A 27,836-nucleotide genomic window follows, 5' to 3' on the forward strand; every position below is an offset into this window, starting at 1 on the left:
ACAGTATTAGGAAGGTTGAGAACCACTGCTGTAAATAAATACCTAACATTTAAGTCCTCGACTCTAGACAACACCCACCACCACCACCTTTCTTTTTGGTTTTTCAGGACAGGGTTTCTCTGTGTATAGCTTTGGCTGTCCTGGAATTCACTCTGTAGATCAGGCTGGGCTTGAACTCACAAGAGATCCACTTGCCTGAGGACTGGAACTACAGGTGTTTGCCACTACCACCTGGCAAAAATCATTTGGGTAAACTTCTTTTGGTTTCTTGAGAGAGGGTTTGTTGTAACCCTGGCTGTCCCAAACTTGTTCTGTAGACCAGGCTGGTCTTGAATTCAGAGATCCACCTGCCTTTGCCATTGCTGGGATTAAAGGTGTGCTGCCCTCTGGGCTTGGACAACACACTTTTATGTCAGTGCTTTTTAATACTATTAAGAGTCTTGGTTTGGCTTCAGGTGTAGTAGCAAAGGTTTGGTGTACTTCTTAGGCTATTGAAGATGGTAAAGACAACAGGCAAAGCTTACAAGAAATGGTATACTGTACCTAGTCTATAAAAGGGTTTCTCGTTGGATACATTAACCTCGTTTTTACACCTTGGAAATTCCAATGAGATGATTATAAACAACACATTCAACCTTCTAAATAAGTAATGCTCAAGCAATTAGGTAATTGGTAGTATAGTGCGTAATACTGGGAATCCAATTATTTCCCCTAACAAATCTCTCTTTTACAAATTAATTAGGGCAACATTACCACAAAGCCAATAGGAAAAAAGTAAAAACCCTAACCTGCAAACACAAATCTCTTAGTTGAACATTAAGACTACTAGCCTTTACCTTAGGATCAAAATATTAAGTCAAAAGAATAAAACTCCAAGTATTGGCAAATACTACATAAGTGGTTTTTTTTTCCCCCATCAAAGAAGTCTAATTTAGACTCCAACAATTATTAACAGCTCAGTTTTTGATGGTTAACATCCGTTCCATCTCACTGCAGTGTATGAAGAATAGCACACATTAACGTTTGTTACGAAAATAGAGTTTATTAAAAACATCCCTATGGTTTGAGGGGCTTTTCACCGTTACCTTATCTTAAATTAAAAAAAAAAAATAGAGAGCACTTCTAATTAGGATTTGTAAACTTTTAAAAGTCAAAACTTTTAAAAAGTTACAGCAAAAAAAGGGTAATATATCTTCAGTATTTTTTGTTATTTTTTTGGCTATTTTTAAATAGAAGGAAAGCAATCAAATTGCTTACAATCCCCACCAACTACTGTGGGATGATGTAGCAGGAGCGGATATTATACAGCATCTGTACACCTCATGTTCTACACCCAAGTGTCACTGTCACATTCTGTCACATCCAGTCTCTAGCGAGGAGGCTCTGCTGCTGAGCCAGGATCCTTCTCGGGTCCAACGGGTGAGGTAACCTCAGCAGGCGACTCTTCAGGCTTTACCACCGTGGCCATGGCCTCCCCCTTATTAAGTTCTGAGACAGTGTCTATGGTTCCCACTTGGCTAAGGGGAGGTTCCACAGCTTTGTTACCACCTGCCCTGTCTGCCACCTCGTGCTTCTCCTTTCGATTTTCTTCCTTCTCTCTACGGGACTCTCTATCTCTAGAATCCCTGTCTCTGTCCCGATGCCCACTAGAGCGTCTACTTCTCTCTTCCAAGTCTCTGTGCCTGTCCCGGTCAGGGCTCCTTCTTCCCCACTCTCTCCTTTCACGGTTACTATTATCTCTATCGTCATTACGGCTCCCATACCGTTCCCGGTCATTTTCCACCCTACTTCCAAAAGATCTTCTTCCAAACCTTTCTTGGTCTCTACCTGAGTTGAACTGCTGCCTGCTATCATTTCTAAACTGCGGTGGCTGCTGCTGAGCTGGCGCTGGCTGCTGTGATGGTGACTGCTGTGGTGGCTGCTGCTGCGGCTGCTGCTGCTGCTGCTGCTGCTGTGGCGGTGGCTGCTGCTGTGGTTGTTGCTGCCTTCCATCTCTGTCTTCTGATGCTCCCGGGCCTGGCCCTGGGCCCCCCAGCCCTGGCATCCCACCAGGCCTAACAAAGGGGCCATGTGGTGGGAAGGGCCCTTTCATTCCATGAGGTGGGGGCATGGCAAAGCCCCCTGGTCCTGGTGGTGGCCCCCTGTGCATCATGTGAGGTGGCATGGGCCGAGGTGGCATCATAGGGAACCGTTGCAAATGTGGTGGAGGCATCCCTGGGGGGCGCTGGAGTGGGATCAGGCCAGGTCTGGCACCAAGAAGACCGGTAGAGGGTGCCTGGAGCCCAATTACAGGACCCGGTGCAACTCCTTGAGTGCCTGAAAGAGAAGCCAAATGGAAAATGTGAATGCAGTCTACTTTTAGCTTTCTCCTGTGGACTTGTAAAGAAAAATAAAATTCAGTCCTAAGTCAATTTCACTCCGAATTCATGCCGACCTAACCCTGCGTTAGCCAGTAACTAAGGTTCACTGTTCATGCAGCCATTATAGGCAGAGGGAGGACAACGAACACTGAGACACTTGTGAGCTTGCAATTTCTGTCAGTTGTCTTCTCTAGCAGAACCTCCTCAGAATCTGTCTTACCAACACTGAAGGCGTCTAAGAACGTCTCACTGTGCTATGTTCAGTGAGATGAAGGAAGGCCTGCATCCCGTGTCAGCTATTTAAGACAGCAGAAGGGATATCCAGTGTTCTCTCTGCCCACGTTTACAATCTGATTTCATGTCTTAATGTGGCTACTGTGATTTAACGCATGTAGTCAAGAAGTTCTGTTAGACTGCTCCATGTAGTTACTATGCAATATGCACCATCATACTAGAATAGACAATAAAACAGTCCACACACACACAAAGCTTATTTCTTCATTGTTTTCTAAGCGCCGTGGAAAGTGTAACCCATTAGGTCAACAAGACTGCTGGGTCACAATGGGATCCACAGCCACAGCTCCTCTTCTTCCAAAGGAAGTAAGAGTGACAAACTGGCACGGTTTATAAAGTCACACTGGCTCACTGCCTTTTGTTCTGGTTTGCAGGAGAGCCTGCTCATTTTGGCTCAAGAACCATATAAGCCCAACAACCTTACAGTAGTAGGGTAGAGGAAGGATTTGTTTTGGTCCCAATCAGTAGGCATTAAATCTCTCCAAATACAAAGAACAAATGGCACTGTCATCAAGAGTGAGTCTGAAAATGTCAGGGTTCAGATGTATAGGGCAACCGTCGTAGCAGTAGCCCATGTACCACACAACAGTCTCTGACCACCAGCTGACAATGGCCACAAGTGCCTGTGTGACAGAAACATGTTAGGTTTACAAGTTGAGTCGACTTACATCTACCCATTGTAGAGAATGAGTGCAGTAAGTCCTGTAAGTTCCTACATTTTCTGTATGGACAGTCAGTACTAAGGGTGAACCAGAATTCCCATCCTACTGCCTGCTCCTCAGTGTCTGGGCCAATGACTGGCTAGACTAAATTACTCAATGGACAGAACAGCAGCTTACAATACGGTAACCACAGCCTCAGAGCCACAGGATTTACTTAAGCAGCAGAGTCCCACGAGGGCACAAAGCCGAGCACTCCTCAGGAATTACCTTTGGCATCTACCTGAGTACTCCATGAAGGGGAAGGAACCACCTGCCACTTGAAATGGCAACACTCAGTGCCTGCTCAGTACCCGTGGACACCATTACTCCACGAAGTCTGTTAGAAAGGTGATAGTCTACGACTAAGCAGAACGTTTAAAAGTATATTATCAATTCTGCTTTATAGCTGTTTAGTAGCCGAGAAGAACTTACAGCCAATCAAACTCCTAATGTGCCGCTTGCGAAGCCCTGAGAGATGGGTAAGTGTGGCAAGGGCTTTCACAATGTCCTGAGAAAATCCCAGCCAACACACTAGCCTGGCGAAGGCCAAAATACTCAGGTGGCAAAGGAAGTCAGTACTTTCAGTACATTGAGAATAGGTCACACAAAAGCCCCTAAGGGTAACAGGGTCCCCTTACATAAAAGGTGCCCAGCACTGGCTAGAGGCCTAAGGCATGGGCTAGAGGGACCAAAACACCATCATCACACTTGACTTTGCTGGCATCTGTAGTTAGAAAGGTTTTTTGCAAGTAGTTAAGGACTGATGCTTACTGTTAGGTTGACACGACATCTTCCAGTGTTCACTGTAGGTTCACTGGAACAATCTCAAAATACTCTAACCATTCAGACAAGTCAGAGAAAGCAAAACTATTCCTGCAGGGCAATGGGGAGGTCCTGAACCACCAACCTGACTGTGGATGGAAATGCAACACCAACCCCACACCACAGAGAAGAGACGGTGAAAATCGCCAGTCCCCAGGATTCCTCTCATAAACCCTCCACAGGATGGATTTGGAGATGCGCAGGAATAAACTGGGCCAATGGTAATCGCGGACTTAACCTCTCATAAAGTGAAACTAAGGGAAAACAAGAAACCTGCCCAATCTACTGTATAGGTGGGAATGTTTCTATTTGGCATCTGCTTTAAATATTATACACCCAAATTCTCGTTGCGCTAGCAATGCTGAGAAGACATGTCAGATGGGATTATGTCCTCTTAAGATGTTTAAAGACCCCCCCGCCCCCCGCAGCTCCCCCCCCCCATTTTTGCTATTTTTGCAGTAAAAGCACTTCTATAATAAAGGATATAATTAAAATGTGTAATGAATCCTGTAATAGGCATACAGGCAGACAAATGCTAACTCCTTCCAGGGAATCTTTAAGCCAGCGTTACACACCAGTGAAATATAGAAAAGATCTGTAAACTAAAAGACACACAAACAGCAATGCCGTTCACCTAGAGCAAGCTATGCAGCATCGTGAAGCTCTGTGGTTATAAACTTTTCCAAAAGCAACCACTTAATGTACCAAAACTTCACCAAGAACTCACTTAGGTCTGGGCATTAGAACCAAATCTTCCTCTCAATTTCAACTGCTACAGATGCCACAGCAAGATGGGAACGGTACAGAAAGCTGGAGCTGGCAGACAATGGAGACTTAGATGGGAACACAGAAGAGGTCTGGGTTGGTACAAGACCAGTATGGGTAATGTGAAATGGGCAGAGGGAACAACTTTACAAAAGATTAGTACTCCACTGGGGCAGTGGGTCCACTCTGCTCAGGAGAGCTGCAGGACCTTGGGTGCAGAGAGGAGACCCTCTCTACAGACAAGGCTTATGAAGCTGACCAGGTGGGCCAAGGCAACGGAGGGACCTTGAATGTCATGATAAATAACTTGGCCTTTGCCTAATAGAGGAAATCAGAGTGGGACCCTAAGCAGATGAATAACCCACCTTTCTGGTAAGTGGTGTACAGAAAGCAAAGAGGGTCATAGTGTTGGAGTAGTGGCTAGGTTACCCCCAAGCATCTCAGAATGACAACAGGCTAGGCTCAGGAGTGTAGGAGACACACTGGGAACAGCTAGTGAGCAGGACTGAGTCTGGGGTTAATACACAGACCTCTGCATGAATGAAGACTAATGAGAAAGGTCGAATCTTAGCACCAAACACTTGGCCAGCCTTGCATGTAGGCAGCAGACCATGTTTGCACTCAGGGTTCAGCAGGACTGAATCACAGCATTAATATTGGCCAAACAGAGAAAGATCTTAGACCTGAAGAGGCTAGACATCACACACAGTAAATTTCTAGTAAAACCACGTTTGGGAGAGATTGAGGAAAAAAAAAAGGAAAAACAAAATCCAAATGCCTGCCTGTAACCCCAGAACTCAATGTGGAGGCAAGATGGCAGGCTCCAGGACAGACAGGGTTAGAAAGCAAGACTGGGTGAGGTGGAGGTGGTGACAGCCAAACAAAAACTGAACTTAAGCTCAAAGTAACCGCATTTCCTAATGATCTCCAAAATGGCTGCTTCTGTTAAATCAGACACTGCCATGGCAGAAGAGATCTGGGGAAGGGCTCAGGGGCGGGTGACAGGCTGCCATTTCTGAGGGTGAAAAGGACACCTGAACACAAGGGCTTTCAGCGGAAGCCCACCGAGGGCGCAGTTTAAATAGGTCTTTAAAGAGCGGCAGGGATCTCCGTGTGCAGAGGCGAGGGCCACAAGCAGGAAAGGAATCCGATTCTCCATCTCCACTTGGCCAATCCGGTCTTCCACTTTACTGGGAAACCAGGCATTTCCAGCCACTGCCTCACCTCCAGCAGGGAAGGAAGGCTTCATCACGAGGAATTACTCAACTCACATTTGGGCCACCCTGCCCACGTTCCTCTCAACAACCCCAACCCTGCCCGCCAAGCTACACCTCAATGTCCCCTCAGTCGTCTCCTCATAGCTACCTAGAAAAGCCCCAACACCAGTTTCCTATTTTAAGCATTTTTGTAGCATTTGGGACTGATCCCAGGCCCTCCACTGAGCTGCACTTTGATTCATTTTAAATGTGGGTCTAAGCATGGCTGCAAGTCACTTCAACCCCAAGTATACTGACTGGCCTCCTCAACAGACTACTTAAATACAAGAACGTGTGTTCTCTGCCCAGCAACCTTACATTTCCCCAACACACACTCCCACACCCAGGGAATCTACTGTTTCTTTTGTCAGTTCATTTCTAGTTGATCCACTTTATAACTTTAGTAAGATAATATTCCCATATTCTCTAATGTGCCCATACAAAAGCTTATAGAGCCAATGGTTTTTGCATGTATCCTGGGAAGAAAGCCTGCTCCATTGACCGTCACCTCCCCCCACCCCCCAGCCCACTCAGCTACTGTTTATGTGAACTTGCCTGTTAACCAACATCTCATAGAATGGACTCACACAAGGTCTCCTTCCACTTGGCCTTTTTCCAAGGTCCATCCACGTCATGTGGCACGAACAAGTACTTCACTTATCAAACAATCTCCCACTATGTGAACACACTGTTTTCTATTTTTATTGCCCTTGGTTTTGTCCTTGTTTTCGTGCCCATCCACTCCTCTCTCCTTATTAACTCACTGCACCCTCCTTCCTCGTATCAGCTTTCCCAGAATCACCTACTAGTTACAAAGAAAAACAAAGATAACCCCCTTTCTCTGCATCTGTCAGCACTCAACCACGTGTCCCTATAAAATAACTCTCCCCAGGGATTTAAACCCAACCTCGTCTACCTCTTATCACCCCATCCTTCTGTCCCTAGATGACCAAATTCATCATTCCAGGGAAACTAACTCACCAAGAGCCTTCATTTTCTTGGCAAATGCCAAGGGCTCACGCACTTTGTTTTCTGGGACAGCATCTTGCTACTTGTTACAGGTTGGCCTAAAACTTAGGAACCTCCTGCTTCTATGTCCTGGGCTTAGGGATTGCAGCCCTAAGCCACCACAGCAAAACTTAGGAGTTCTGAGCCAGCGGTGGAATGTGGGAGCTCATCTCTTCCCCTCTGCCCTGGCATGGCCTCCTGAGTACTTCGCTGTTTTCAGCCCACTGGCTCCATGTTTTCACTACCCTCTGCTGGACAACAGTGCAAGAGTGGCTTGAGAGAACAGGCTTCCACTGGAGTGAGCTTACCTTGACTTTAACCCTAACAAGTACAGCTATGGGACCTTAGCTTACTTCTCCAGCAACTGATTAAACTTCTAACAACTGCTTAGAGCTGCTGTCAGCACCTTATTTTCAACTGTGAAATGTTTAAACATTCTATAGCAATGCCCGTTTACCAATTCTGTTTCTGTAAGTCTACAGGATCTGTGACATTATCTTCATGGCATATGAATGCAACTCTCTAGAATTTATCCAGTGTACTTGTAAACCCTCATCCCCACACACAATGGCCACCACCCACTCTTTCAGATCTGATCATCTCAAGAATAGTCACAGCACCAACTGCTCACAGACATCACACACACACACACACACACACACACACACACACACACACACACACACACACACAATTTGATTCTTTTCACATGGCATACTTAAGAAGTGGGACAGTCCTGAAGGGCCTACCTTCAAAATGCATCCAGATCACAAACTGCAGTACCTTCCACATGGGGCTGCTGCTCTCTTACCAGCTCCCAGTCTGCTCCTTAAACAGTTTAGAACCCAGCACTACTTCCATTGCACCCCCGATGGCCACATCCCTACGTTCCTCTGTCAGTCTCTCTGAGACTGCTCTACCAGTCCTCGTGGTTTCTCCAGGCATATAAAGTTGCTTCTTAATCCAGGTGCCTTTGCTGGTGTGCCTGGAGTGCCAGACCTCAGTACTTACGTGGCTTATTTTCCTGTATCCTCTACTTGGGTTTTTCTCAAAGCCACTCCCTCCAAATGCCCACTCAGGCCATCTTATTGACAATGGCACATTTCAGTATCTTCACCCACTAGCACACCTCTCCTTTCTTCTCTTCAATGCAAGGGCTTCATGTGAGATTACTTATTTTCCACAGGAATAGACACACTAGGAAGACAGATCTCATGTTGCCCTCCCTGCTCTCTTTAGTACCTGGAAGGATACTTAGTAGAGAACAGGTGTTCTCAGTAGACATGGACCCATGAGTAACACTCATATTTGGATGGTGGCTACAGAGGTGGTGAACAATCTTATCAACAAGGTATTTCCCCTGATGAGAGTGAAGGCTACAGGTACCAAAGTGGTGATACTCTTTTCAACATAAATCCTAGAGCTCCTGAACTTAGAAAACACTGCACTTTCCCCCTTATCTTCGTTTTCTATTCCTAACTGCATTTTGTTTTTAACTGTGACCGACAGAATGGTCACTGTAGTATTTTCCATTGGGCAGGGTGAGTAGGTGGGTGGTGTTCCTTACACAGGAGGTAATATTTACCAGCCGCTCATTTCTTCTTTATTTGTACTGCTGGGAATCCAACCCGGGAAACAGTACACAAGATCCAAGTGTACTGAATCTTGTCTCCCTCCAGCCCACTACCAATGACCCTTAATTTCCCAACCAAATTCCTGCTGATCTGTAGGTAAATATACACATATGTATTTATTGAATCAAGCAATCAACAAAAGTAAGTCATTTTCTGATTTGCTATCCTACCTTCAGAAAGCTGGCATGAGACTATAATCAAAATGTGGGCTTCCTACCCTAGGTTCACCAGTTCACAGTACCTGGGGCTTTTCCTCAGACAACACCCCAGGCAATGCTTGCAGTGGACTGTGCCGAAAGCTGGTAAAAACCTGAGCTAATTTTCAAGAATGAGAGAGATGGTACATCTCATTCCCTGTTACAAGCAGGGCCTCACTGCAGGCCACTGCAGGCTCTCCCAGCGGAACTGGAAGAAGGCACACACTGTCTCATCGACTTTAGCGAGAGGCATACTAGATATTGTTGCAAGAATTTTAAATGAAATGTGAGTGTCAGCAATCTTTCTAAATAATAGACATCGTATGGCTGGCTAACTAGCCGACACCATTTATAACTACTTTAAAAAATTAACACCAATAGGTAGAATAGTAAGTTTCACTACTGGGTAGTAAACTTGATACAAGTTAACCTTCCATTATACAACTTTCTGGCAGCAGTTGTATTTTCAGTGGTAGCTAGAGTCAGCTGTGTCTATGAAATCCTCTCTAGATTCCCAAGTTTCTGCCCTCCCACTCCCAAGGTGTCCCTCAGAAAGAAGGTGCGAGGCCTACTCACTTCAGGCTAGTTAACACCAGGTAGGTAATGACAGCCTCAGGGGACATGGAGACCATGTAGCACCTGGAGGTTTCATGTAAGATTTTTCTCCTGTTCTGTTCCACATGCTTTGCCTTTTGAGATAACATGTTGTATTTATGTACAAAATTTCATATTTTCATAGGCAAATTTCTGTTGCAGAGTAACATTACTTTTGTATCATTCACTGAACAACACTGTATATATTAAGTGAAGGCACTGTAATGAATACTTCCAAGCCACTAGTGGAACAACATTTAGGTAGGTACTTTAAGGCTTTCAGTGGTATATTCTCCTAGCTTGTAATTTAGTATAACCATATTAAAGTTTAGTTTAAAAGTATTAAAATGCAGACATTGTTTTTAAAAACTAGGTTTAAAAAAATATAGTTTCTCTAGATAGTCTGTTCTTTAATATTAATGACTGGTAGACAACAGATTGGTGCTTTAATGTTCTAATTTAAATAGTTTAAAATTGCTATTTATAAAAATTACAAAGTTCAAGACGAGTCTGAAAAGAGAAATCCACAGCTAAACGATCAGAAATCAAATACCCATTTTTAAGCAATACCAAAATACAGGTAAAACTTAAATCTCCTAGGTTCATTTTAGAGCTCTTAATATAAAATCAAACATATTTTATATAATTTACAAACCAATTGAATCCTCACTTTTTCTTGAGAAGCCCTAGTCTGAGATGAGCTCAATGCCTGCTGCAGCTACATAGGGTCTAAAGTGTGCCAGTCCACACACCAGCAACTCAGCTAACAAGCCATCCTTTGAGTCCTGCTTTAAAACCTCCTCGACTTCCAGCAAAGGAAGAGTGACCTTACATTTGTAAGAGTACTCTCAGAGGTGAGATGTCATTTATAAAGATCACCATCTGCACTTGTGTGACAAAAGCAGGAAGGGTGAGAAACGAGAGTCCGTTTGTAACAGGAATGGACAAGCGATGTCTGTCAGGAGAAGCTGTACTGTCCCACCAAAGGAATCAATTCCAGCTGGCAGAGTTTGTGTCTCGAAACATATTCCTTGTAACACAGGACAGATAGGTAACACAAACACATTTTTTGTGTACTTTTTTTTATTGTTTGGAACACCAAAGTAACCCAAACTTTACATTTACAATTAACTTTTTAATAAATATGCTGTACATCATGTTAGCAGTACATATCATACAAAGGTTCCGAAAGGCAAACAGATGTTTATACAATCAAAAGAAAGATTGCAACTGCCACCGTCCGTCTTCTCTCCTAGATGACTGACAACTGCAGATGCCATACTTAGCTTTGACAAAGCACTATGGGTTTCAGCTACTTTGGCCCATGAGATACTAAATCTAGTATTCTTTAAAATCTAATAATGAATAATGGTACTATGCCTAGCCATTTTTACTTTCAAATGATCGGTACTATTAAAAGAATCAAAATGCTCTAAAAATATGATGGAAACTTGGGTCCTTCCAAATTCAGAGTTCCTTTGTTTGTTTGTTTTTGGGAGGGGGCACCTAAGCTCAGCTCTAGCAGCAGGCTGTTGTTTCTAAACTAACATTCAAACTCAAGTCTGATGACAGAAAGCTCTCAATAACAAATAATCCCAAGGCACTCCACTATCTTTCCCATTACAGTTAGGCCTCAACATGAAATTTTGGTCTGCTTACCATCTAGTAAGCCTGTGCTGCTTCAAAACTGCTGGCACACATTAGAAATAATGTGTCAACAATCATGGCAAGAGCACTGTTGGAAAGACTGCAGAAAGACCACTGCAGAAAGATGTGCAATACTGAGTTGTGTTACGAAATAAAATGCTGCTATGACAACATATTTTCTGAGTATGTCAAATAGTGGAGCTTGAATACTTGTGATCTGGTCTTATATACCTTAAAATGCACAAGCAACTATACAAAGATAGACTTGTTCACAGCGTGCCTTCTACTTGAGAACACACAAGGAGCTTATGAGTCAGAGCCCAGCAGAGTCAGCAGACTGCAGAGATATCGCTTGTCTCTAGATGTCCTCAGTCCTCAGTGCGACTACAGTTTCTTACCTGTGACAGCTAAGTGCCTCCCAGGTGGCAGGCATTCTGTGTGTTAGCCACTGAATCGTCACCACTCCCTGGTGTGTCCAGACGAGGAAATGGGACTTGGGCCTTAGCCTTTAGGTGTAGTGTTCTGGTCAACACCACATCTCTTTACAGACTTAAGGAGACATCAGAGCACCAAGGAAAGGGGGAACACCTGGTCCCTAAGTTCCCACAGGGGATTAACACCACCTGCACCCAGCTCGTGGTCCACTGGTACTGTGACACCATAGTGGGATTCTTGCGTTCCTCAGTCAAAGTGGTGCAACTGTGATGCTTCTGAGTAAATTCTCCTTTATTTGAATGCACATGGAAACAGCAACAACAACAACAACAACAACAAAAAACACCTCACTTAAAAAAAAAAAACAACAACAACAACTCACCCCTGTCAGGCAGGAGGAGGTATGGGTGAGTACTTTGACATTTACTGGTGACAGCTATGTCCAAGGATCAGCTTCCTTTTTGATTCTTGTGACAGATGACAATGTGAATGGCAAATGAAGGCCAGAGAAGAGTGCTGGGATGGAGTGGGAGGGACTAATCCTACCATACCAGAAGCCCTTGCAGAGTGCAGTGACAGTTCAGGGTGGACACCCACTCACCTCTTCAAAAGGCTGCTCTACTACAGTGTGAAAATCAGGTCAAGAATGTTAAACTTTCGATTAAACCTTTGGAATAATAAGAAAACCAAAGCTTATTTCTCTGAAAGGTCAAGATTTATGTGACTATCTTTGTTGTTTCAAGCTTTCTTTCTTAGAGACAGGGGCTTGCTATGTAGCTCAGGCTAATCTCCAACTCAAGAGCCTTGGACCGCAGCCTCCCGAGTTCTGGGTGCACAGTGCCACACACAAAAGCCCAGCATGTTTCCAGATTTCTGACTGAAGGCATGCACAAGATTTTCCTTCTGTTAACGGAAACTAGACTATTCAGTGTTAGTTTAAAGTACTTATTTTAATAAAAGTTTCCATTTTTTATCTTATATCAAATTTTAAACCTTCCAGGATTTGAAACTACCTTCAAATTTCAAATTTTGTCTTAAAAGTTACAGACAAAGACGATGGAAAGGGAAGAGCCCTGCATTGTCAAGTCCCCTATTCACCTACCCCCCCCCCCTTATTCATGGGAACCAGGGGCCTCTCGCATGACCTGCCATCATGTGAGGGAGGACACACACAGGTCAACAGGCAATGACACCCATGGAGGGAGAGTTGGTGTTCTTCAGCCATGCTGTGCTTACCACATTAAACTTTAAGCTTACAGATTTTTTTTTTTTTATTTCATGTTGGTTGCAAAGGTTAAGCTGTCTGTTCAGTGGTGGCATGAAATAAAGGGTAGGGTCTTCAGGATCCGGGGTAAAAAGAGGCAGGCACTCACTTCAAACAAGAGTAGTACTTATAAGCAGTGGCTAGCAAACTCTTGGAGAATATAAAATCTTTCTACTCATTCAGTGAAGTTATGAAGTCCAAAGAAAATCACAAATATACACAACTTTGTAAGTTACAGGCAGCCTGACAACTACGGACCTTAGACAAGATTGTTTTCCAAGTCAGAGATGTGCACAGGTGTAAAGGATGTGGAGGAAGGGCTGACTAGAAAACTGCATCTGATTCTGATTCTCAGATTCTTATGCAAGCACATTAGAAATATGAAAAAAGTCCTATCCAAGTAAGGCCAGGCAATGCTGGTGTCCCATGGTGCCTCTCTGCCATTCCCATCCAGGACAAGAGTCAGAGCACCCTTCATTAACAAATCACCTTCCCAGATCCTTCTCTCACATTTTCCCCCCTGTTTACTAAGGAAATTCAAAGTAAAGTTAACATTATAAGCCCTAAAGTGTAGCCTGAACAAGGATGATATAGCCATTTGAAAAGAAATTGGCATGTTTATCCTAAATGAGCTTCATGCAACAGCAACAAAATGGAATCCAGAAGCTCTTGGTGAAGAGTAAAGTGCTTTATCTGAAATCAGCATCCCCAGTCACACATCTCACGTTGCCAATCAGTTCTTTTCTAAAGCTACAGAAGGTTCTGAGAGCAAATGTGCAGCACGTGTGCGTGTACACACACCCACTCACTCTCTCTCTCTCTCACACACACACACGCGCGCGCGCGCGCACACACACACACACACACACACACACACACACACACACACACACACACACACACACACATATGCGTGCACACACGCACACGCATGCACACACACACCTCTGAAAATAAAACAGACTCAAACTCACAAGAACTAAATTCCCATTAGGAGAATCAAATGTGAATTATTCTTGGTAATACACTTCAAGTATGATTTATTACCTTAAAAGATGGTCTATTATTATAAAAACGATGTGATGTGAAGCAAGTCAGTACCACAAGGGAGCTTTAACGCCTGCCTCTAGGCTGTGCCTCTCCTGACTGCAGTAGTGAGGCTGTGAAAAGAAGCAACTCCAGCAGAAGAAAACCAAGGAGTCAGGAAGAAAGGCTTAACTGTACAGCTGTCACTCAGAAAACTCCATTCTGCTAGGATTATCCTAGGGATGTATCTGTCAGTACTTTAAAAGCTCTCGATAGGTAAGACGAGAAATGTCTACAAGGAACCAGCTGCTGGAGATGCAAGTGTGGAATCATATCCATCAAGAACATGACTGTAGCAATGCTTCCACAGAAGTTAATTAATGTATACACCAAATTAACATGCAGATGGGAATGTTTTATTCAGGATACCTAGGCATCAGGTCCCCTAGTAAAGAACAACTGCACAAACCGTTTAAGATCTTCCTTAAAGGAGCATTGCACGGGGGATGGTACTTTGCCAAAATTCATAGTATTTTTAAAAAGCAAACATGAAGGGGGGGGGGGGGAAGTAACAATAAAAGAATAATTAACTTACCAAGCAGTGACACAGGCTGGGTTACAGGAGGGGTGGGCAGACTCGTGGGTGCAGCAGGTGGCCCAGCAGAACCATACATTTTCGCACTGTCACCAGACTCGGCATTTCCTCTAGCCCCAGACACCACTGTTGGAATGGGATTTCCAATAGATAAGTCTTTTGTAGTGTCTTCATTTATACCAGCGATAGTAGCTAAGGAACAATCACATTGACATGTGAAGCTGAGTGATTAGTCATGCTCCCGGTCAACCATCTGCAACCAGACTACAGACCCTCCTATTTGTTCACTTTCCCTCCTACCCAACTCCAAGACGTCAAGTCAGCATAGAGGAAAGACATGCTTACAGTTTGGGATGCTTATTGGTGGAGTGTGAGGTGGAGGAATGGATACTGGTGGAGTTATAGGAGGTGGGGGTCCAGGAGGAAGGAAACCTAGAGTAAGAAAAACCATGTCAACTCCTGCTCCGTGACTTCATCTCAGAGCCTAAAAAGGGTATTCTCAAGCAAGCCAGTGTACCTGGTGGTAAATGCATTGGGTTGAATCCTGGGCGCAAAAATGGTGGAGGAGGAGGGGGAGGAGGAACGCCAGGGCCAAAGCCTGGAGGGGGCATTCCTAAGGGAGGGGTGAAAGCGGGCGGCTGGAGAGCACCGACAACAGGAGGGCCCGGCTGATGGGGCGGGACCTGCAAGAAAAATGAAAACATACTTAGCTGCTTCCAAATACAGTATATGTGTGCCGAGAAAATAAAAGCAGGCGCTTTTAAGTTTTCATTATACCACTACATTGATTAGAATAAAAAGATAGTAACTAGGCAACCTGTGCCTACCTAAATGCTGTAACTCTAAGCTCTGCTCTCTCCTGTCAAGATGGCCATTCTGACTGGCATCAATTAGTGTTCTGACAGCATAGAACATGTCTAAAAATACTCCAAGGCTGAAATTTTAAAAAATTGGAAATGTATGTCTAAGAAAGGATAGCTGGCAATTTATGTATTGGGCTAAGATAAATGATCCTAGAGTCAGATGGTCTGTAGTGTTTCCCTGCTTATTTAAGCTTTCTAAAGTGGAAACGTAATCTGAAGTAAGTATGAGATTAAATGAGTTAATACACATTTAGTAATGGTGTCTGACACTTACCAAACCCCTAACAAATGCAACCTGTAGCTTATCAATAAGCCAGGTAGGTATATTGGGTCATGTAGTTCTAGCACTTGGGAAACTGAGACAGAAAAATGCAAGCTTGAGGGTAGCCTGGGCTACATGGCAAGACCCTGTCTTGAAAAACCAACCAACCAATCCCAACAACAAAACAGTAAACAAACGTGAAATGATTCCATCTTCCTCCCATAAAGCAGCTGGGACTTGGGTATGTGTATCTGAGTTCAGAACACACACACACTGACTCCCTGAAGAACGAAGGCCTAATAACATCTCCAGAGTAGTTTTGGATTTCATCTCTAGGACAATATAAATCAAGGGCACTGAGTGATCCACATACTTGAAACAATCTAAATTTAATCGGGTTTTATTGACATTTATGGGAAAAAGCTGGAGTTTGCAAAGAGATTTAATACCAAAGTAGGGAAACTACTAAGCCTATCTACTCACTTAGACGGAATAGTAAGATTTCATAAGTAGGCCTTCAGACCTTTGAAGGGTTAAACCATGCTCTTAATCCCTTACCTGTGGAGGTGGCACTGTTATAGGCGCAGGAACAGGGATGGGAGGGACCGGCACAGGCACAGGCTTAGGTATGGGGGAAACTGGCTCTGTGTGGGAGGTTTCTGCACCTCCATTCTGGGCAACTTCATTGTCAGGCTTCTTGGGGATGCCTTTCCAATCTGTGAATTAAAAAAAATGTGACAGTAAGTGTTTACCATTGTCATGTATAGCTTTAAATATATAAAGCTGAAAACTAAAGATTAGAAAATATTAGCTTCACTGAACAAACTCATGTTACTATTTTTAGTAATTATTTAAATCAACAAGTAACCACAGAAATATGGGTGACATTCTCAGCTCTAAAGCTATCCTCTCAGTCACTCCCAATTATTAAAAAACCGAGAGCCCCTTCCACCTCTTTTGGTATCTTCGAAGGAAGAAAACTCCAGAAAGTTATCTTTCCATTCTGTATCCCAGGGCTTTACTGATTAGTAATCATCAGTAAGACCTCCCAGGGCTCCACCAGCTTAATCTTTTTATCCTGGCCGTGAGCACAGAGCTGACATGGTAGGCTTATTTACCTGAAGAGAAATACAACCTGGCTCTTTCCTTTAAGTGAAAGCATCATGCATCAACCAAGGAGGTGAGCATCCTGGCTTTTGGTTGTCAGCACTCTACACATCCTTTATTCCCACAGCAATCTTACTACTAAACTTGGCACTCGTAATATTTGTGTCCACAAACAACTCAACTTCCTGGTCTAATATGCATGCGTGCCTGTGCGCGTGAGTGTGTGTCTTCTCTGGATATTTAAATTTTTCTAAAGAAATTATTTCTGAAGCATAGATTAAAACATAATACAGAGTTGAATGTCACCATATCTTATTAGTACAGCATCTCTAATCAAAGATCCCAAACCTAAGATGCTCCTGTGTTCAAAGTGTTCTGATGTGGGGACACTGTGCATTAGCCAGGCAGCTTGTACCGATGATGCGCAATGGGGACTCAGTAGTCTGTTTTCAGTGCAAAGTTCTGCTTAGCCACAAGCCTCACAAGATCTAGAGTGTCTGTACTTCTCCACTGACCATACTATACAGAGAAAGATCACAGTGTCTCCTGACTGGGACTTAAGCCAAGCATAAACTTACATTTGGTTACATGACTGTGACCTGTCAGTGACAGGTCTGCTTACCTGGGTTAAGTGTGTCACTGTCCAGCATGCCTCCTTCACAGAAACTCTCCAGCTCCTCAGCTTTGACTTTGTCCCACGGAATGTAAGTGACACCAAGTTCAACATCCCAATACTGTTTATAATCCGCCTTTATTCCTTTGTTCAAGGCCCAGGCAATCTACAGTTGGTGGAAATACACAATAGAAAGGGGAAGGTCATGAACCTTCAGTTCCCCACTCCCCAGCACTACTCCTCTGGACAGGGCAGCGGAGCAGCACGGCCTGGCTGGACCTGCACACTTGAGGTACTCACTGATCAGAGTAAGGCCTCTGCTGTCTTCCCACTCTGCCTCCCCACAGTCACGCAGTCACACAGCAGAGGGAATGAGCTCACCAAGGAGAAGGCCCGCACACTGAAGACCACTTTACAGAGAGGGCAACATCCTTTTCCAGTCCACATTAGAGTAGAACCGGGCAGTAACTACAACAGCACCGAATCCCGACTCCTCAGAGGGTGGCTGTCTAATTTTAAGAGGGTGCACTTCTAATTTTCTTTACCTTTGCTGATTTTGTTTTCACAGTTAATTCTAAGATGGAGTGGTAAACCTTAGGTTGTGGAATATCCACATTTTTATACAAGAATATTTGACTAGAAAACATCTTTAAAGCACCAATTAGAGCTAGACAGATGTGGCACTGCAAGTGATTGGAAATAACAGAGACCCAACATCCTAAATGGGCTGCCTTCTTTAAACCCTCCCCACAGGGTTCAGGAACTTATGTGCAAAGGGCCTGGGTAACTCCAATTGTACTGATGCACCTATGAAATCAGAGAAGGGGGTGGGGAGGAGCCGGGCGTGGTGGCGCACGCCTTTAATCCCAGCACTTGGGAGGCAGAGGCAGGCGGATTTCTGAGTTTGAGTCCAGCCTGGTCTACAAAGTGAGTTCCAGGACAGCCAAGACTATACAGAGAAACCCTGTCTCGAAAACAAAACAAAACAAAAATCAGAGACAGCTTCTACAGGTCCTGCCTCGGATCAAGCCAGATAAGGTACCAGCTCGGAAATGGAGAAGCCAGCTCAGGCTCCCACCTCTAACCAAGAGGTTCCTGAAACTGACATCTGCTTGCCAAGGAAACATGAGTTTTTCCCAATTAGTTTTCCCTGCATTTATTTCCCTCAGAGCAGGCCCATGCCCAGTAGTGCACGGACAACTCAACAAATTCTTTGTTGGGGGTGGGGGTAGACTTTTTTCTCCAGCTGCTTTGGGCATTTTTGTCTCTGACTTTTTGCTTGTGTGTTTTGGTTTCTGATTTTGAGGAGGGTGTGGTGTTTTCTGTGCTTTTCTGCTCTCTTTTATTGCTTGTTTTCCAGTCCCAGGTGGGGGGTTGGGGGGTGGGATGAAGGGGCATGGAGAGTCAGGGAGGGAGGTGGGATCTGGAAGAGCTGGAGAGATGGCTCAGAAGTTAAGAGACTGACTGCTCTTCCAGAAGTCCTGAGTTCAAATCCCAGCAAGCACATGGTGGCTCACAACCATCTGTAATGGGATCTGATGCCCTCTTCTGGTATGTCTGAAGACAGTTACAGTGTACTCATATAAATAAAATAAATAAATAAATACCCTGAGAAAATTGTTACATAAAATTTTATGTCAACTAATAACGTTTTGCTTTGTTATTGTTGTTACCGTATTTTTACAGGGTAGCTTTTATGTCTTAAGCCATTCCCAAGCAGTAAAATTATCGTTGAAAAGAAAACCCCCCACAACAGTATATTTACATATCAAACCCTTTTGTAAATGATAAAATGTACCTTTATGGATTTCTGGTTCACCTTGTAGTTTCCTCGGCTCAGTTTCTGCAGGGCACGGTATGCATCTTGTCTATGAACCATGACGATGTAGGCACAGCCCCTGGGAGGAATCATCTGACAGAACCGAACCTCAGGTCAGAACACTCGTCCCTTCCTTCTCAGCAGTGCTTTGAGTCCACAGGAGAGCTCAAGCACTGTAGCAAGCACAACCTTGCAGCCCCAGCACCACCAGCAAACGGCTAAGTAAGAACCTGTGGGGTCAGACGCTGGCAATTCAAGTTTGCTCTTAAACCGTGTGTGCACATTTTGTTACTCTCCTAGAAAGGTAGTTCAACGTAAGCACCGTTGTCCAAGAGGAATCTTCTGCACAGAATGTTAAGGGAGCCTGCAGCTGAGAGCTCAAGGCCTCAGTCTCAAAACAACTGAGCACTTCTTGCTTAGTTAGCACCGCACCCTAAGGGCAATAAATACTCACATTAATCGATTCAATTGGACCAAACTCTTCTAAGAGACTGGCAACATCCTGCTGAGTAGTCCTTTTGTCCAGTTGTCCCACCCACAGTGTGGTACTACAAACTGAAAGTAAATTAGTGATTAAAACACACACTTCATCCAGCAGCACTGCACATTAATAAGTGTCATGACTACATCACATCACGATGCCAAAAGTCTAAATAGAAAATCCCACTCATAAAGTACATATAAACTTAAAAGTTTAACAAGTAGTTATTTAGAAATTAAACTAAGACACAAGACTTGGAAAAGCACTTAGTCCCTCTGTGAGTAGACCTAACAATACCCATGAAGCCTCAGGCCCTAACAGCAGTGACCATCTATCTGTCAGCCAGAACAAAACAAGGCTGGAACCTCAGGCTCTTACCAACCCACCCAGCCTTAAGCAGCAGCCACCCACTTGTAGCTTCAGTGCGTAGTTTCTTTGTATGGTGTCTCCTAAGCATGAGCCTCATTTTAAATACCTACTGGTCACTATTATGATGTAAACTGTAATAGTTAATGATTTACAAGAATATGCCTACTATGTATGTTCTAAAAATGATGACAACCAAGCTAACACAGCCTACAAATTACTGAATCTTCATCAAAGAGGGAAGCAGTTGTGGTAGTGGAAAGATACACCTCATGTGTACAGAAGTACTAGAAAGCCCGTGTAGTACATAAGTCAGAGATACGTACAGAAGCCCTACTCAGAATAAAACTCGACCACGATGATAACATATCATTTATGGCTTTGCTAACAGTCATAAAACATCTTAAACCCAAAACGGGGGAAAAAAACAAAAACAAAAAACAATAAAGAGTATGAAGACAGGTTCACTATTTACCACTTGCAGTTTCTGACTTGATCTGAGGGAGGCCTTTCTGCCGCCGTTCCCTCTCTTTTTCTCGATCCCGTCTTTCTTGAGATCGAGAGCGAGGTGAGTGTCGGCGCCTGTCCCTGGACCGAGACCGAGAGCGACGGTGGCGGGATCTCCGAGACCTAGAGCCAGACCTAGATCTTCTCCTTTTTGGTGACCTAATACATTTCCAATAAGGAGATGGATAGCACACAGAGAAGGAAGGGAAAGATGCACATATTAAGTTTAAGAATGTATGTGAACATTTGGATCTGTAAGAACTCCGTAACGGGGAATGCAGGGTAAAATTTAAACAAAATAAATAAGGCTGATGGCTTGGTAACTGTCTTCTCTGTGTAGCATCTCTAACACTCCCCACAATTCCATCTTCATGGTCTAAGAAGTCCATGCTCACGGCTGGGAACACTGCTGCTCCTAACCCTTTCCTCTTTGAAGAACACAGTGAACGGTGACTTCAATATGCTATGTCCACTTCTGTTGTCAGTGTAGAACTTACAACTCCTGGAACTCCACCCATCCCCGTACTAAGTCACTCAAACAAAATGTGGGTAAGGTGACTTAGATTTGAAAACAATTTTACTTGGCTGGCTGGCTTGCTTATTTGTTTGTTTGTTTGTTGATTCTGGTCTTTTCAGGGCAAGGTCTCATGTATATCAAGCAGCCCTGAAACCTCTGATGCCCCAGTTCAAGCAGTGCTCAGGGCTGAGCTCAGAGCCTTAGGTTAGGTACATGAGGCAAGCACTCTGACTTAGCTCCAACCCCAGATTTGACTAAAAAACAAAATGAAAATCAGTGTTATTTTTGATACCGTCTCCTTATGTACCAACTGTTAATGTTAACATTTTGAATATGAAAAACCTAAAGCTGGGCATTGTTGACACTGTTTTAATCCAAGCACCCAGAAGGCAGGGATAGGTGGATTGCTCTGAATTCAAGGCCAGCCAAGTCTACACACGGAGTCCCTTGCCAGTCAGGGTTATATAGTATACTAGACCCTATTTAACAACAACAACAAGAAGCAGCGTAATGAGGTTTCCCAGTCTCCTCAGATCACAGAGCCACAGCTCATCCTATAAGTTACCTGGATGCTGACCTGGATCTCGACTTTCTGCTCTCGGGCACATGCCGCTTAACCTCTGTAACACAAGGCTGCTCTACTTCCATTTCCTTTAAAAACAAAACAAACAAACAAACCCAGAAAAATCAGAAATCTAGAAATTGTAAGATACATATACATACATACTAACTTTTTGGTTCTTGGATCAAATGATTACTAGCCACCATTAAACAAAACAAAACCTTTCACAGTATTTGCAAACTAAGGGGAGAGTTCACTACTTGTGGAAGTTACTTTGTATAAATCACATACAAACACTGTAAACTAGGCACTGATTGAACCTCTTCCCTCTAGCTCAGCCCCACACTTGTATGAACCCTCTACTAAACTCCTGGAGCACCCTGAAACAAAGTCAGCAAAGGAATGTGTATAAATCAACCTAAGAAACTACTACCTGCTGATGTGGTTTTTGTGAATGGGGTTCATTTTGTGGCTGAAAAGTTGATTGGAAAGTTGGCTGTACTGGTGGAGCTGGAGAAACCCCAGGCTGAGCCATCCCCGGCTGAGGCATGGCAGGCTGAGGCATGGCAGGCTGAGGCATCCCAGGCTGAGCCATCCCCGGCTGTGCCAATCCCGGCTGAGCCATCCCAGGCTGAGGCATCCCTGGCTGAGGCATCCCTGGCTGTGGCATTGTAGGCTGAGCCATCCCCGGCTGTGCCAATCCCGGCTGAGCCATCCCAGGCTGCGGCATCCCCGGCTGAGGCATGGGAGGAAATGGAGGTGGTGCAGAAAGAAGCCCAAATCCTGGCATCTGTCCATTAGGAGGAAGTGGAACCTTTCATTTTAAAGAAGAGTTAAATCTATTAAGTACCAGCAACAAAAAATAGTTTTGAAAAACTTCAATACATTTTAATTGAGAAAAGCTACCCGGTTTCTATACCATCATTACATATTCAAATATGACATATTTGAAAGTTCTGCAACTCATCCAGAATTCTGAACAGTGATTTAAGGTGCAGCTTTATGTACAAGGTGACAATGACAAGCTAACCTCAGCCAAGGAGGTGCTTGATTGCAAATGGTCTTCTTTCAACTTTTTAACAGTAATTACGATCTTAGAAGGAAAAATGGCTGCAAGAAGTGGTTTCTTGATTCCGTTAAAAAAAAAAAAAACCTGGGCCGGGCATGGTGGCGCACACCTTTAATCCCAGCACTCGGGAGGCAGAGGCAGGTGGATTTCTGAGTTCGAGGCCAGCCTGGTCTACAGAGTGAGTTCCACGACAGCCAGGGCTACACAGAGAAACCCTGTCTCGAAAAACCAAAAAAAAAAAAAAAACCAAAAACCCGTGTTTGCTAGGCATGATGGTGTACAGCAGAGTTGTCAGGCTGATCTACAAATGGAGACAGATCCTCACACAAGGCGTCATCTCAGAAACAAGTACAAAAGAAAAAAACAATGGTCTTCCATTCATAGCAAAGCGAAGCTACAGAATTTCCTGTAACCCTCTGGTGTGACTAGTAACACAACTGACACTAAGAATGGAAAGCTCTCTATAGTATCCAATCATCACAGCATGCAGGAAAGAGACTCTAGCAAAGGAAACATTGTGTGACTAGGAGGTTTCTTTACAAGGTCAATGTTATTAAATTATTTTAACGAAAACACCTATTATTATTAGATGAAGATGTCATGTTTCTAACCCTGTAACTGAAATCAAAAGCAACTCAAGACAGTAGCCACTTCACAGCCTCCACTGGAGCTGCAGCTCGCCTCACAAACTGTGCAGTAACAGCAGTGCTCAGAAGTACAAAAAGGTCAGTACAAGAAAAATGGCCCAGGATGGCCTTGTTGGTCATCAATGGGAGGAGAGGCTCTTGGTCCTGTGAATGCTTTATGCCCCAGTGTAGGGGAATGCCAGGGCCAGGAAGCAGGAGTTTGGTGAGCAGGGGGAGGGGAGAGGGAATAGGGGATTTTCGGAGGGGAAACCAGGAAAGGGGATAACATTTGAAATCTAAATAAAGAAAATATCTAATAAAAATAAAAGAGGAAGCCGGGCAGTGGTGGCGCATGCCTTTAATCCCAGCACTTGGGAAGCAGAGGCAGGTGGATTTCTGAGTTCGAGGCCAGCCTGGTCTACAGCGGGAGTTCCAGGACAGCTGGGGCTATACAGAAAAACCCTGTCTCAAATAAACAATAAACAAACAAACAAACAAAAGAGGAATAAAATGTAAACATGGAAAAAAAAGAAAAGAAAAAGAAAAATGCCGGTACCTGATGGTGCATCGTATCCTGCTGTATTGGCATCATTCGAGGCTGAAACTGGTCCATACTTTGATGCTGTGTGTATGCTGGCTGCTGCACGCCATCTCCAGGGTACCCACTAAAATGAGGTGAGCACTTTCATTACTCACTCAAAGCACTCAATGCCCTAAGTCACATTTACATTACAGAATGTCACTCTGGAGTAACAAGCAATCAACAAATTTAGTACAACACAAATGCCACATTTTAAAATTCTAACTCTGATAAGGACACTATTCCCAATAGGAATTTCTTTAATATAATTTTTTAAAACAAAGACTGTACTGGAATGTGTTTTTATCCTAACTGGTGCTTAGATTATACAACTTTCAAGGCATTAGGAAGAACTCACAATGGGGTCTGTGGAGGAGGGGGAGAGGTAGCAGAGGGCACAGGCACAGCCGTGGCAACAGCAGGTGTGGCTGCAGTGGGTGCAGGAGGCGCAGCCGTGGCAAGGGCTGCGGTGCTGATGGCTGCAGCATCCTCTTTCTTTGAGTCTTCCACAGCTTCTGGCTCGTCATCGTAATCGAATCTATCAAGCAGCTTCTGCAATATTCCATTTTAAAACAAAGACTGAGTCACTAAAAGAGAAACTACAGAAATCACACGTTTGCACGAGCCCCTACCATGCTCTATAAACAATTTCTTTTTCTCCTGCATGTTCTGGGGGCCTTGGTCTAAAGACAGGCAATTTTGACTAAGTGCACGTTAGAAAAAAATACAACTTAAATTCTATTTTCCTTTTCCAATGATGAAAGCAGTGTTCTTTTTTGCTTATTTCATAGTAAGTTTATGAGTACACTTATGTAAAACACCCACTTGCTTAGGCTAGCCTTCTGGAGCTCTGTGCACAGGCTAATAGGTGTATGCTTTCAGGCAGCTACAGTGCAGACTTTACCCTATCCCTATAAACACATATGCCCATGTGCTGCCCAGTCGAGAATATACTAATATAATCAAAGAAAAAAATATATGGGGTAGGACAGGGCCAACAGTCATTTCAGCAGTTTTACTATAAAATTTCTTTCTTAAAACTTCACAGCTCATACAAATTTTCCCAAACTTTTCTTAAAACAAACAACAAAAAACCTAACCCATATAATCTGTAAGTTCATGGGTTGGCAGGTAAGCTGCCTGTCTTGCAAGCCTTTTGAATTCCACCCTTAGAACCCTAGCAAAGGTGGAAGGGGAAAAAAAAAGACTACTCAAAATTGTTCTGACCTCCATGTGAACCATGCCATACGTAATTCACTCCCATCATAACTTTAAAAAAATTAAGCTTATTTTAAGGAAATGTAATGCACTGAACAGTTACTGTGGCTCCCTTTAGAGAGACTATACACTTTGTAATCATAATAAAATCTGTGATACAGACCTGATTTCATACTTTACATAGATAAGGCTCAGGACATCAGCTAACTTTTCTCTCCAGCTATGCCTACTAAACTCATGGCTTTACACCTCAGGTTCCTAACTCACGTTTCTTGTGCTGTTCTGCCTTCAAGCTCCAGTGTACGTTATGAAAAGATTTCTAAGTCACAAGAGGAAGGGCTTTCCTTAGACAACAGATTACACAGAACAAGTGTAAAGAGTGTTTGGTGACATAGTAAAAAACTCTTCTCCTTTTTCTGACATAGGGTTTCTCTGTGTAACAGTCGAGGCTGGCCTGGCACTCTTTGTAGAGTGAGCTGGCCTCGAACTCAAATCTGCCTGCTTCTGCCTCTGCCTCTCAAGTACTGGGATTAAAGATGTGCATCATCAAAGCAGTAAACTTCTTTATAAAAGAGCAATTAGTATTTTCTGAATATAATCTGTATTTCAGGTACTAACTTGTGGTAACAACAAGATACATTTTTTTTCAGTTTTAATATCCATATATATTGATATGGAAAAAGATTTGAAACAAAAAAAATCTAAAAAATTAAAAAAATAATTTCTGGTGGTTTAGAGGAAGATGTCGAGAGATCTGAGTAAGTGTTCCCAGTGTCTAGTGTAAAACAGGCTTCACTGCAATGAGGAGCACAGAGCACACAGCATACACACCCCATGCCATTACCCCCAGCATAAAATGTCTTTGTGCAAACAACTCCTTCAGGTAAAACCACTGCCGTGGTCTTACTCAGCATTTCCACTGCTGTATGTAAGAGGGAAAGTAACAGCAGCAGATGCTGCGGAGAATGACAAACAGTACTACCCAGAGATTCCAAAAGACTAGAAATGCAAGTATGAATGAAACAAAAAGTACTAACAGCCTATACAAAGAAATCCATTCACTAAAGTAAATGAACTCTCTGCAGGAGAAACTCTCAGCACATCTGAGAGCTGAAGAGATGCATTTAGAGTACTGTCTACTCGACAGGTACATTGTGATGGGTAATTTTTGCGTCAACCTGGATATCTAATATAGGCACCAGTTGTCAGGTCCACCCTAATAAAGACATTACTGCGATTAATGCGGGGGTAAAATACTTTAGACCACGTCATTTAATCAGTAGACCAGGAGTGTAGCAGATCGACCTGTCAAGTAAGTGGGCCCTGGACATGATCTTTCCCCCAAGAACTGTTTCCTGAAGAAGCCCCTGAGGAGCACAGCACAGAAAGCCTGCCCAAGTTTCTAGTCCGCTGCCCTTTGGGATGTTCCCAGGAAGTCTACATTGCTGACATTACATGGACTTACAGGCTGCTCATCTACCTGAAAAAAAAAAAAAAAAACTGTACATTTGCTGGTTTTCTACAAGTACACAAATGAATTCTTTAAGAAAAAAAAAAATCTCATACAGCGACAGAGACAGCTCAGTAGTTGAAAGCACTGACAGCTCTTACAGGGACCCAATTCAGTTCCCAGCACCCACGTGGTGGCTCAAAGCATTTCTAACTCCAGTTGCAGAGACTTTGATGCCTTTTCTGACCCTCATAGGAACCAGGCATGCACATATACACATACACACAGGCAAACCATTCACACACATAAAGCAAATCTAAGAAAATCTTCCCTTCCAATCAATTATCTACCGTCCACGGATGTCACTTGTAGTTTATTTGTAGAATCCATCCGTAAGGACTTAAAAAAGATCAAGCAGAGGTGCATTAGGAAATAAGTGTGTATTTATTATGTCTTGGGTGGTCAGGTATTTGCATATGCTAAGATTTTGAGTTCAATCCAACACCAGATACATGTTACTTCAACCTTATTAAGATGCAGAAACACTGGTGTGACAAAGCAGTGCCCAAAAAACAAGCAAAGAAGCACCAAACATGAACACAAGTAAGACATTATAAAAAATAAATAACATATGAAGGGTAAATTAGTTATTTTAATAAACAAAATACATACGCTTAACAAAACCTTGAACAAGGTTAGAGAGTTGGCTCAGTGGTTAAGAGCACTGACTGCTCTTCCAGAGGTCCTGAGTTCAAATCCCAGCTACCACATAGTGGCTCACAACCACCTGTAATGAGATCTGATGCCCTCTTCTGGTGTGTCTGAAGATAGCTATAATGTACTCATATACATAAAATAAATCTTAAAAAAAAAACACATAAAAAAACAAAACCTTAGACCATATTGTAGAATAGACTCCACTCCAGAAGGAAGAGACAAACATAAGATACAGAGAGCCTTCCAAATGATACCAAGAGATTAATTCTTCTGTTCACATGTGTGCACACATCCAAACACATCTTTTCAAACTAGTCTAGAATAGCTTCTTTTTGTTTTAGAACTCTGTATTCTGTTTTCCCTTCAACCACAAATTCAGGGGGCAGGTGTGAAATGTGTGTGTTGTCCAGCTCTGCTCTGGGTATGTTTATTATGTCCTTGGCCTTACTCTGGGTCTCACAGACTTGGCTAGACTGGGTGA

The 27,836-nt window shown here is 43.5% G+C and overlaps 1 protein-coding gene across 10 annotated transcripts in view; it reads right to left on the reverse strand.

The window, feature by feature from the left end:
• Positions 1–1,021: 1,021 nt before the first annotated feature.
• Scaf4 (SR-related CTD-associated factor 4) overlaps positions 1,022–27,836 on the reverse strand; it is a 57,191-nt gene continuing 30,376 nt past the window's right edge. For 3 of the 10 annotated variants that reach the window (XM_006523008.4, XM_006523014.3, XM_017316972.2), the window contains 13 exons: positions 24,329–24,522; positions 23,947–24,055; positions 22,126–22,509; positions 21,699–21,784; positions 20,585–20,775; positions 19,717–19,817; positions 19,242–19,355; positions 17,453–17,609; positions 16,282–16,439; positions 15,116–15,281; positions 14,944–15,030; positions 14,599–14,790; positions 1,022–2,316 (listed from right to left, as the gene is read on the reverse strand). In XM_006523008.4, coding sequence (XP_006523071.1) covers positions 1,370–2,316; positions 14,599–14,790; positions 14,944–15,030; positions 15,116–15,281; positions 16,282–16,439; positions 17,453–17,609; positions 19,242–19,355; positions 19,717–19,817; positions 20,585–20,775; positions 21,699–21,784; positions 22,126–22,509; positions 23,947–24,055; positions 24,329–24,522 — 2,886 coding nt within the window. In that variant the 3' untranslated portion in view covers positions 1,022–1,369. The remainder of the gene's footprint in view (positions 2,317–14,598; positions 14,791–14,943; positions 15,031–15,115; positions 15,282–16,281; positions 16,440–17,452; positions 17,610–19,241; positions 19,356–19,716; positions 19,818–20,584; positions 20,776–21,698; positions 21,785–22,125; positions 22,510–23,946; positions 24,056–24,328; positions 24,523–27,836) is intronic. The other 7 variants (XM_006523011.3, XM_011246114.3, XM_006523010.4 and 4 more) reach the window with 7 other exon arrangements.

The sequence above is a fragment of the Mus musculus genome, chromosome 16 (assembly GCF_000001635.26).
Source record: "Mus musculus strain C57BL/6J chromosome 16, GRCm38.p6 C57BL/6J".
In the NCBI taxonomy this organism is placed as follows: Eukaryota; Metazoa; Chordata; class Mammalia; order Rodentia; family Muridae; genus Mus; species Mus musculus.